This window comes from Saccopteryx bilineata, chromosome 5, assembly GCF_036850765.1.
Source record: "Saccopteryx bilineata isolate mSacBil1 chromosome 5, mSacBil1_pri_phased_curated, whole genome shotgun sequence".
Taxonomy (NCBI): domain Eukaryota; kingdom Metazoa; phylum Chordata; class Mammalia; order Chiroptera; family Emballonuridae; genus Saccopteryx; species Saccopteryx bilineata.
In genome coordinates, this window is record NC_089494.1 from 174924406 (window position 1) to 174936908 (window position 12503).

At 35.6% G+C, this 12503-nt stretch overlaps 1 protein-coding gene across 2 annotated transcripts in view; it reads right to left on the reverse strand.

Moving 5' to 3' along the window:
• Positions 1-814: 814 nt before the first annotated feature.
• The window catches only part of ARHGEF38 (Rho guanine nucleotide exchange factor 38), a 161633-nt gene continuing 149944 nt past the window's right edge, over positions 815-12503 (reverse strand). The window contains exons 14-15 of one of the 2 annotated variants that reach the window (XM_066232464.1): positions 7381-7569; positions 815-4546 (exon numbers count right to left, since the gene is read on the reverse strand). In XM_066232464.1, coding sequence (XP_066088561.1) covers positions 7384-7569 — 186 coding nt within the window. In that variant the 3' untranslated portion in view covers positions 815-4546; positions 7381-7383. Of the gene's footprint in view, positions 7570-12503 lie in introns of both variants that reach the window. The other variant, XM_066232463.1, reaches the window with a different exon arrangement.

The window sequence follows — 12503 nt, forward strand, 5'->3', positions numbered from 1 at the left end:
CTATATTTTTTTATAACATCATTATTCTAAAATATATTGATAAATGATTTTTGTGAGAATTAAAGCTTTTTAAATTAAGCTTGGTCTTTTTCTAAGAGAGATTACTTTAAACCTATCTGCTAAATAATGGGACTAAATTATTCATGGTCAATTAGAAATCAAGATTGAGATTATCCCATTACTTAAAAAGTAGAGTAAACATCTGTTTGCATGTTTAAAATCTGCCAGATGATGTTTTTGATTTAAGAAATAGATTGATTGCTGTTGATTATCAATTTGGCATCAAATTCAAATTCCCTTTAGGGTCAAAAGACCAAAAAATATATATACATCCATCATTATTTGTTTATAGTTCAGGGTTAGTTTGGAGCAAAGTGGACAGAATGACCTGACATAAGCTTAGCTCAACAACTGTAATAGCTAATGTGCCCTCCGTTCGTATGAAACGTGAAAGCAGTAATGCACAGTTTGCACATTGGCACTGGAAATGAAAAATTTTGTCCCATGTGTGCTGGATAGACTTGAGGAGCAATTATTTTAGTTTCTGCTGCACTTCACAGAGGACTTTGTAAGACTTGTTTAAGAAGTCATTTATATTTTGTTGAGCATAGCTCTTTGTGCATATAAATATATATATTTAGAATCCACATGTGTATGCATACATCTAGTACTATAAAATTCAGTTTGGTATTTTTGTACATATGTATTTGGTATTAAGAGTTTGTCTTCAAGTAGCTCGTAGGCCTTGATTTTTCCTTATCATTGAGCCACACGGCTTCTTTTTGAGCACATGATGAAATGGCCAGCTTTATATATATTTTAGTGAGAGGAAGACAGACAAACAGGAAGGGAGAGAGATGAGAAGCATCACCTTATAGTTGCAGCACCTTAGTTCATTGATTGCTTCTCATATGTTCCTTGACTGGGGGCTCAAGCTGAGCCAGGAACCTCTTGCTCAAGCCAGCAACCTTGGGCTTAAGCCTGTGACCATGGGCTTCAAGCTAGCAATTTTGAGCTCAAGCCAGTGACAATGAGGTCATGTCTATGATCCCCCATTCAAGCAGGCAACCCTGTGCTCAAGCTGGTGAGCCCACACTCAACTCAGATGACCCCTTGCTCAAGCCAGCAACCTTGGATTTTCAAATCTGGGACTTCAGCATCCCAGGTTGACTCTATCCACTGTGCCACCGCCTAATCAGGCAGCCAGCTTTATATTAATAATATTTATCATTTATTTTGTGTATAATTTATTTTTCTCACTAGAATTTAAGTTGGATGAGGACAGGATCTCATTTGTCTTGCATACCATGGTATTCCACTGCAGCTCTCAATAACTATTGGCTCAGTGAATAAAGCGATAATTAGATGAGCCAACAAGTAAGCTTTTAGGATTGTAAGTTCAAATCCCATTTTAATATATATCTGTTCAGTGTCACCTTTCTGTTTTGCATACTGTACTTACTGTTTAATCATAGATTTTACTTTTTAATATTTTAATGACTTAGAGAGAGACAGACACTAATTTGTTGTTCTTATATCAATATATGCATTCAGTGGTTGATTCTTGTATATGACCTGGCTGGGGATGGAACTCCCAACCTTGGTGTATCAGGACAGTGCTCTAACCCATTGAGCTGCCTGGCCAAGGCTTAATCATAGATTTTAGTGACTTAAAAACATTGAAAAAATGTCAGATTAAAGAGACCTGCATTTAAATCCCTGTCCCTCCATGTATTAGCTGTGCAGTCCTGTTTTCTCCTTTATAAAACCTAATGATACCTATTGAGATAAAATTGGAACATCTCTAATATTCAAAGGTTAACAAGGATGTGGTAGTACTATTTATTAACATTATAAATTGTGATGACCATACGTTATAAGAAATAGGTAGCCTGACCAGGTGATAGTGCAGTGAATAGAGCATCGGATTGGGATGTGGAAGACCCCAAGTTTGAAACCCCAAAGTTGTCAGTTTGAGCACAGGCTCACCAGCTTGAGAGCAGGATCGCTGGCTTGAGCGTGGGATCATAGACATCACCCCATGGTCGCTGGCTGGATCCCAAAGGTCGCTGGCTTGAAGCCAAAGGTCGCTGGCTTGATGCCCAAGGTCACTGGCTTCAGCAAGGGGCCACTCATTCTGCTGTACCCCCCCGCCCCGTCAAAGCACATATGAGAAAGTAATTTATGAACAACTAAGGAGCAGCAATGAAGAATTAATGCTTCTCATCTCTCTCCCTTCTTGTCTGTCCCTATCTGTCCCTCTCTCTGTCTCTCTATGTCACACACACAAGAAAACAAAGAAAAAGATAATTTTACAAAAAATTTTATTATGCAATAATTATAAAAATTAAGCAAACAAAACTATAATACATTTAATTACCATAATATTGTTTTTAATAAGACAAATTTATTTAATTTACTAAGATTACATCCTCTAGATTTTTTTTTAAACAAGAACATGTCATTTAAGTACTATATATGCTACAGTGTGACTTGTTATCCTGAAAAATTAAAGCGAATTATGTCTGAATCTAGAGAGTGATAATAACATGAAAGCAGTAGCTGGCCTCAGAGACTCAGCTTGTATTCTAGTAACCTTGGCATGAAGACTTGTTATATTGAAATAATTTTGTAGATCACAGAAAATTTAATGACTAAGTTTTTATATATATTATATAGGGAATTGAAAAATTTGATTTTAAAAATAATGGCATTCTATAAATAATATATCCCTAAACAGTATAAAATCTAGTGTCCTTCCAGTTCATGAAATTTAATTACTTATCACCTATAATGTGAATGTGTATGTCTAATTTAACTTGAATTTGTGAGGTCTAGATATATTCAGTATTGAACAGTGCATTTAGTATCTTAAGAAGCCGTAGTTAATGACAAACAGGATTTGAACAAAATGGCTTTGCTGTCTTAGAATAAAAAGATTTCCTCTTTTTTTTTTTTTTTTAATTTAGTGAGAGGAGGGGAGGCAGAGATAGATTCCTGCAAACACCCCAACCGGGATCCACCTGGCAAGCCCGCTAGAGGCCGATGCTCCATTGCAACCAGAGCCATTATTTAGGGCCTGACATGGAGGCCATCCTTAGTGCCTGGGGCCAACTCACTCCAATGGCAAGAGGGGAGGAGAAGAGAGAGATATATATATACAGAGAGAAGTGAGGGGGTGAGGGGTGGAGAAGCAGATGGGCACTTATCCTGTGTGCCCTGATCGGGAATTGAACCAGGGACATCCACACGCTGGGCCGATCCTCTACCACTGAGCCTAGCGGCCAGGACCAAAGATTTCCTTTTTTTAGTTACATGTATTTAAGAGGTTTTTGCAACAGACAAAAGGAAGCTTATGAAAAAAGTGAAAAGGTTTTAATTCCATGTCTCAGTGTGAAAACTAATGTTTCTAAATCACCTGAACTACTCATCACAGGTAGTGACAAGCACTTACTCATCTCTAAATGTCCAGATTATATTTTAGACAAAATACGGACTATACCAGTACGTGAAGTATTTTATGTAATGCTGCATTCGTAAGATTAAAATATGCATTATATCTCTTCTGCACAACTTAACCTTCAAAGAATTGTTTTATACTAATGAGTAAGTACAAAAACAAGTTATTTTTCTGAAATATAAGGAGTTTTCAAATAGTGGCTTTGTGAATTTTTCCCATGACTTAAGCACCAATAGTAATTTTGTATTACTGGTTTTATATAATTTCTAAAATTTATTATGTATATTAATTTAGGCCATCTATTTAAAAATAAAGACTAGATAAAATTTATATATACACTTACTTGTTTTAGAAATAAAAATAGCCACAAAATTTTCTCTTTGTTTTTTGGTTAAAAAAAAAATACTTATTTCAGAGAATTCTTTACTATACAATAACATTTAAATAACATTTAATTTTAAAGATATAAAAAATAATTACATTAGCATAGCTCAACAACAGTTTTAATTTTGAAAGCATACATCTTAACTAGCTTGGAATTTTATTTCCTTTAGGTCCAACAGAATAACACCTGGCCTCAAAATTACAATTACTTAATTTTAAATACTATGATAATGAGGATATTATAAAATATATATATATATATATGATGCCTAAATGGCACATGAAATATAAGTATATTTTTAACCCTTTGAGTAGTGAGTTTTTTTCATGCTCACTGACCCCCGGGAGTGAGTTTTTTCAAAAAATGAAATTAGTTCCAGTTCCCGTTTTATTAACTTAAAATCATGTTTGATAACCAATTTATGGAAACAAGAACATACATCTGTCTTTTTTTAATGTTACCTTACACATCTTAAAAATAAATCGATTGTACTCTGGATGGTCAGAAGGCACAAAGATGTACATGAACGTTCGTACTACTCAAAGGGTTAAAATGGCAACAACACAGTTCTACAGTCATACATCTTCAGCACACTAGTGACGGAGTGCAGTAGGCGGCTTCATCACACGTGCTCAGCAGCTCACTGCAGCTATGATTGTATTGGTGTGGTTTCTTCATAGGTCAGATGGGAAGCATCAGTCCTGGGACCACACAAATAGACAAAGCTTCTCATACACATCTAGTCAATATTTCAGCCAGTAAAGCAAATATGTACTGTATTTATATAATTCTTCATTTTGGGGGGAGTATAAAGGTCATAATTTAAATTACACGTACAGGGTGTGGCAAAAGTAAGTTTACAGTTCATTTGTAAAATAATACAGTAAATATTGCAAGAATAAACTTCTGTATATTCACAAATGTAAACTTACCTTTGCCACACTGTGTGTGTGTGTGTCTGTGTGTGTGTAAAATTTTCCCAAGTGTCTGTTGTTGGGCATGTTTATAGTCTCCACAAGTTACAGGTTTGGATTTCTCATTGCTTTATCCTAGGCACACTGGAATGTGCTTATATTTTGTTATTGGGTACAAAGTTGCATGTAAAAGACATAAAAAATTTCTGTGTATATCAAAAAAACATAAGCAGTCTTCTTTTGGTACCCAACTCAAAACAAGAAAATATTTTATACAAAGTGACTTACCAGTAGAACCTTTATAACCATATGTAGATTAAGAATATTAGGAGCAATAGAGTATTCCTCCCTATCTGCAGTTTCACTTGCCCCCAGTCAACCACAGCCCAAAAATATTAAATGGAAAATTCCAGAAATAATTCACAAGTTTTAAACCATGCTCCATTCTGAGTAGCATGATGAAATCTCGTGTCATCCAGCTCTATCCCATCCAGGATGTGACTCTTCCCTTTGTCCATTGTATTCACACTGTACACTCTACCTGCTGTTCGTCACTCTGTAGCCTTCTAGGTTATCAGCTCGACTGTTGAAGTATTCCAGTGTGCATAGTAATCTAATACTACATGACAATACCTATGATGTTATTCATTCACCTCACTTCATCTCATCACATAGACATTGTATAATCTCACATCACAAGAAGGGTGTGTACAGTACAGTAAAATATTTTGAGAGAGAGAGCACATTCACATACTACAGTATATTGTTAAAATTCTATTTTATTATTGATAACTGTTGTTAGTCTTTTACTGTGTCTAATTTATAAAGTAACTTTATTATCAGTATGTATGTATAGGAGAAAATACAGTATATATAGGGCTTGGTACTCTTCAAGGTTTCAGGCATCCACAGGGGTTTTATAACATCCCCTATGGATAACAGGGAATTACTGTATCATAAGATGTAAAATTTTCTGTCATGTAACTGTTCTATGAATATCTGGGGTTGTACATGTCATACATGTATGTTTTTTTTTATTTTTTAAAAGACTTTATTCATTTTAGAGGGGGGAGAGAGAGAGAGAGAGAGAGAGAAGGGAGGAGCAGGAAGCATCAACTCCCATATGTGCCTTAACCAGGCAAGCCCAGGGTTTTGAACCGGCGACCTCAGCATTCCAGGTCGACGCTTTATCCGCTGCGCCACCACAGGTCAGGCTGTCATACATGTATGTTAAAGTCAGCAACTCTCTGAAAAGCAGAACTGTTCACTTTGTTATTTGTATTTCTCAGGGATATATGTAACTATACATTATACAGATCAAATCTTTTAAAGTAACTTAAATTTTAATCTTAAAATTTGATATCATATCAACACATTTTATGTGGACAATGAAAGTCTACTTTAGTGTGGTTCCTAAAGGAAACCACTAAGTGAAATTTAATGTTTTTCTGTTTCATAAAAGCATCCTTTTAGTTCAATAAAATATCTTGACAGAATATGCCTGAAATCCTATGGGACAGTTTTGAGCTATTCCCAAATTAAAGTTCAGTGTTCCAGGACACTGAGTTCCAGCCAATGTTATCCTCAGTGCCTGCCTGTCTCAGGACAAGTCGGCAACTCAAAACATTTGCATCTTGGCTCGGAATCTGGAACTTACATTCCCATTCATCATGTAAACAACTGAGTGATCCAAAAATATTTTCTCATTAAAGTATCATTAGCAAACATGTAGGATAGTTTTAAACAATTACACTTTCAAAACTAAGCAAAACAGTAAAAATGAACCTAGATACTTCATTTTGTCTAGGCTAGTATCATGGGAGTTCTTGTAGACCTTGATTTTGAAAAACTTCTCAATACTTAAATATGGACCTGAAAGGAAAATAGGCCTCATCAATGTCCTTTATTTGAGTACTTTGTGACAGCAAATGTAGTATTTAGGAGTATGGACCCAGAACCAGACCTAGGTTTGAGGCCCAGCCCTATCACTTACTAGCAATGTGACTTGAGCTAAATTTGTGTCTTTGAGCCTCAGTTTCCTCTCAATGTTGTATCAAATAAGTTACCACATATAAAACCTTTAAAACAATGGTATTTGGTATGCATTCAGTAAAAGTTAACATGTTATGTTATTGGCTTTTTAAAAGATTTTAAACTTATACTAAAGAGAGACCCCACATAAGACTTCTAGTTGGCTATTAATTATCGATTCCAATTCTTATGTGTATTTAGTATATATTCCCTGGTTCACACATATATGAGTATAATCTATATATACCATATAGTGCACATATATGTGTAGTAGACATATATGTGCACATCATGAAATGAATATGGTGTGTATGTATATGTGTGCATGCACATGAAACAGAGGCATGAAAAACAAAACATTTTTGAGGCATAATACAGAAAAATAAAATACAATAAATTGAAAAAACCTTGTCCTTAGATCCAACCTTTCATGATGGTAAAGAGTACACCCTTAAAATAGCTCTACTTTTAAGTAGATACAGTATCAGTTCATGTAGTTTGGAGGTTTCTTGATTTCTAGGCCAACCTTGTAATGTCAGTTTTATGAGGTAGTCAATCAACAACTTGCCAGAAATAAGTCAAAGGCTTACTTTTTAAGCGTAAGTCATCTTTCCAAGGTAGTTAGCTGGCACGTAGCCTTTCTGCCCTTGAGCTTCAGCTAACCACCACTCTTTATTGCCACTGAGGTCACAAAATCTAAGTATGTGGACTCGCTGGTATTCGTGAAGGCTGAGTTCATGGTTACTCCGGGCTTCAAAGGCATGCACTGCATAGAAAATCTAGATAAAGAAGCAAATGACATAATGAGAAGCAGACCCTAAATATGTGGACAAAAGTAATAAATATTTCCAAGCTTTTATACAGAATGCTAGTTTTCTATTTTTTCCAAAGTGACATTTTCCAAACGCCTCCTGGATATATTTTGCTAAAATATGGTCTAGATGAGAACAGAGTGAAATAGGTATTCTTATTGTTCTGTTGGGGAGCAGTCTAAACTGTTCTTGAAGGCAATTTAGCAGTTTCTATTAAAGGGTTTTTAAAATATTTTTTATTTTTATTCAATAATAACTCAGAATCTCTTTTTAAAAAATATTTTTAAGACTATTCATTTGAGAGAGAAAGAGAGAGAGAGAGAGAGAAGGGGGGAGGAGCAGGAAGCATCAACTCTCATATGTTCCTTGACCAGGCAAGCCCAGGGTTTCGAACCAGTGACTGCAGTGTTTCAGGTTGATGCTTTATCCACTGTGCTACCACAGGCCAGGCAATCAGAATCTCTTTAACAAATAGAAACACTGAAAGATTTTTGCACAATAATGTTACTGCAAATCCATTTATAAGGTGAAAAGTGGGAGAGAAAGGACAGTAACACTGAAAGTTCAGAAAGAATATAAATTCTAGGCCTTACACTAAGAAGATCTATAGTCATTAAAAATTACTAATAACATGGGGAAATGTTTGTTTCCTCAAGGAAAACCACTACAGGGAAATGATCATGATAAAATAGTAAGCAAAAAAGACATAAATTGATGTACCATATAAGTCTAATATTATTAGACTGGTAGAATTAGAGATGATTTTCATTTTTACTTATTATTTCCCAAACCTATATAATGATAATGTATTAAACTTACAATACTTAAAATATTATAAGTGACCTAGAAGAAACTAGTTAAACACATTTCAGTCAAAAGAATTTTTCTCTAACCTCAAAAGAATACTTTATGCCTGACCAGGCGGTGGCGCAGTGGATAGAGCATCGGACTGGGATGCGGAGGACCCAGGTTCGAGACCCCGAGGTTGCCAGCTTGAGCGTGGGCTCATCTGGTTTGAGCAAAAACCTCACCAGTTTGAGCCCAAGGTCGCTGGCTCGAGCAAGGGGTTCCTCGGTCTGCTGTAGCCACACGGTCAAGGCATATATGAGAAAGCAATCAAAGCACAACTAAGGTGTTGCAATGAAAAACTAATGATTGATGCTTCTCATCTCTCTCCATTCCTGTCTGTCTGTCCCTATCTATCTCTGACTCTCTGTCTCTGTAAAAAAAAAAAAAAGAATACTTCATAATTATCAGATGCATAAGAAGTCCCTAAATGTTTAGTCCCTCTTCCACTAAAATCACAAAATTGTTAATAAAAATATTTAGTTATTGTATAACATGAAGCAATCAAATAACAATATTTATTCATTCATCTGTTTAATCAGAATTTATTAAGTACCTGATAGGTGCCAGATATGTTATCAGAGAACTTGTAACCTAGCTAGGAAAAATAAAATGTTTATTCGGGGCAACACTAGAATCTATGTAAACACAATAAATTAAAATCAATTTTAAAAAATGGCACACAAAAACAAAAGACAAAAACACCCTACACATTTAGGTGATATATCAGCTAATTTAAGCTAGTTTTTGGAATAAGTACTCTTTTATAGGTTGATATAAGGCAGGGGTCCCCAAACTTTTTACACAGGGGGCCAGTTCACTGTCCCTCAGACCATTGGAGGGCCGGACTATAAAAAAAACTATGAACAAATCCCTATGCACACTGCACATATCTTATTTTAAAGTAAAAAAACAAAATGGGAACAAATATAACATTTAAAATAAAGAACAAGTAAATTTAAATCAACAAACTGACCAGTATTTCAATGGGAACTATACTCCTCTCACTGACCACCAATGAAAGAGGTGCCCCTTCCGGAAGTGCGGTGGGGGCCGGATAAATGGCCTCAGGGGGCCGCATGTGGCCCGTGGGCCGTAGTTTGGGGACCCCTGATATAAGGAGTGGGTATATCATTAGACAGGGTACAGAAATAAAGATTTGAAAACAGTAAAGGGAGACAGGCAAGCAAATTAACTTTCTCAAAATCGAGAAACAATGTAATAGAGGAAATTATGAGAAATAAGGTAACTTGGTTGGGCAGGAAAAGAGACTGGGAAGTGTGAGGAGGAAACCACGGTTATAATTTTGGTTTTCTTTATATCTTGAACTGTTATTTAACTTTTGGTGAAATTCTGAAAACATTGATTTGTATATCATTTAAGCTCTGCCTCAAGGTGAGGAACTGTTGGTCAAATGAGTTTGTAAATACGATATATGTGTTTGCTCGCTTGTGGTTTGTGTTGGGTATGGGGGCCGGACTGTGGGCAGGCAGGGTCGTTGTAGCCTAGGGTTTGGTTTTGAGACTGGGCTTTTCCCCACACCCTTGACTGATTGTATGATCTGGGTGGTGCACTCTTATGAGGAATCCAATTATGCCTCGGATAAGTGGCTTTGTATCAGAGACTTCCTTGTTTGTATATTGGATTAGGAGTTTTGGGTTTTCTACACTATAAAGTGGGACAGACCAGGAGCTGGCTCACACAGTTCCTGCTATCACAATTGCAGGGGCTTCCCTGATCCCTTGCCCTTCATGGGAAAAGCTGGTTTTCTGCTTTTCCCTTGTCTTCTTTTGTGGTTTGCCTGTCTTGGTGAGACACCAATAAATAGGATGGCCCACCATCCTCCGACTCTGCCATTTCTTTATCGTCTGCCCGAATCCAATGGGAACCTGCATGTGAATGGCACATTTAAACCAGTATTGTTCAAGGATCAATTATATTTTGTCATCTTTCATTTTGGCACATTTTCTCTTAAGGGGACTATAAAGTCTTCCACCTGGATCTATTTGGTCTGAAATGATAACAGCTTATATTATATTTTAAACACTAAATATAGATTCTTAGGTAATTATAAATTTAAAATATAAAATTATAACATATACTTTCAATACTTTAGAAGATTGTGGTCCAAAATTAATTTATGGAGAGCAGTTTTTATTTTTTATATAAGATCATGTCTCCATCCGAAAATGAAAATGTCTCCTTTTAAAGAGACAACAAACAGTACGTAACATTGGACTACACGTTAGAAGTATTCAACCTATAATGGATTTAAGAACTAAAGGGTTTCTTATTTTTTTAAATATTTTAATTATTTTAGGTTGTATTTTTCTAACTTTCAATGTTAATGTGTTTTGGTCCAGACACATTAAAATTTTTATTAAGTCATAATCATCTAACTTCTTTTCCTTAGCATTCCTTTTTTTTTTAATGTTGTCAGTGTATTTTTAGATTTTTATTTATTTATTTATAATTTATTAAGATGACATGGTTTACCAAATCATACAGGTTTCAAGTATACAACTCAATATAACCCGTCTACACACTGTTCGTGTCCCTCCACCCCAAGCAAAGTCTCCTGTGGTCCCCTCCGCCTTTCCCCTCTCTGCCCCACTTTCCCTCTGGCTATGGCCACCCTGCTGTCTGTATCTATGCGTTATGTATGTAAGTTTTTTGGCTAATCTCTCCACCTTTTTTCATCCAGTCTCCTTGACCACCTCCCCTCTGACAGCTGTCCATCTGTCCCATGTGTCCATGCCTCTGTTTCTCTTTTGTTCATCAGTTTATTGTGTCCATTAGAGTCCACATATAAGTGAAATCATATGGTATTTGTCTTTCTCTGATTAGCTTATTTCACTTAGCATAATACTCTCCAGGTCCATCCATGTTTTTGCAAAAGGTAAGATTTCCTTCTTTTTTATGACCAAATAGTATTCCATTGTATAAATGTACCACAGGTTTTTATCCACTCATCTACTGATGCACACTTGGGCTGCTTCCAAATTTTGGCTATTGTAAATAATGCTGCAATCAACACGGAGGTGCATATCTTCTTTTGAATCAGTGTTTTGGGATTCTTAGGACATATTCATAGAAGTGGGAAAACTGGGTTGTCAGTTCCATTTTTAATTTTTTGAGGAAACTCCATACTGTTTTTTTTTTGGTTTTTTTTGTTTTTTTTTTTTGTGAAATAATAAATGGCTTTATTGAGTACAGAGCGCACATCCCACCCGGCAAGATTCCCTAGCCCCGAGGAAAGAAAGATGGAGGAAAGATGTAGGTGCAAGATGGAGGCTAGGGAAGTTGCCTCCATACTGTTTTCCATAGTGGCTGCACCAGTCTGCATTCCCACCAGCAGTGCAGGAGGGTTCCCTTTTCTCCATATCCTCACCAGCATTAGTTGTTTGTTGATATGTTAATGAAAGCTATTCTGAGGTGTTTTTAATATGGTTTTAATTTGCATCTCTCTGATTATTAGTGACATTGCACATTTTGTCATATGCTTATTGACCTTCTGTATGTCCACTTTGGAGAAGTGTCTATTCAGGTTCTTTGCCCATTTTTTATTTTAACATTTTTTCCTTGCTTGTTTTTTAATTGTATTGTTTGTCTTCCTGGTGTTGAGTTTTGTGTTTTATAATTTTTTTTAAAAGTCCTTTATCTGATGTATCAGCAAATATATTCTCCCATTCAGTGGGGGTTGCTTCTTTTTAAAGCTCTGGCTCATATTAAGTACAATATTCTGTGAAAGCATTCTACTTCTCTACATTTACTATTTTTTATATATAATACTTCATATTCTTGTATTATTGACTCTTACCCAATTTATTGCCCACTGTCTATAACCACCAGATCTTTTCCAGTTCAGCATTTCCACATTCTATATTTGTGCATTTAATTATTCTGTCTTTACTGAGCCATGTTATCTGCCTTCACTGAATTGCATTTTATTGATTTCATCCCAGTTTTTCAATTAGCAAAAACAAAAATTATAGTACATTTTAATATTTCTTTCCAAAACTTAAAAACCATAAGCCAGTATTTACAGTATTTTA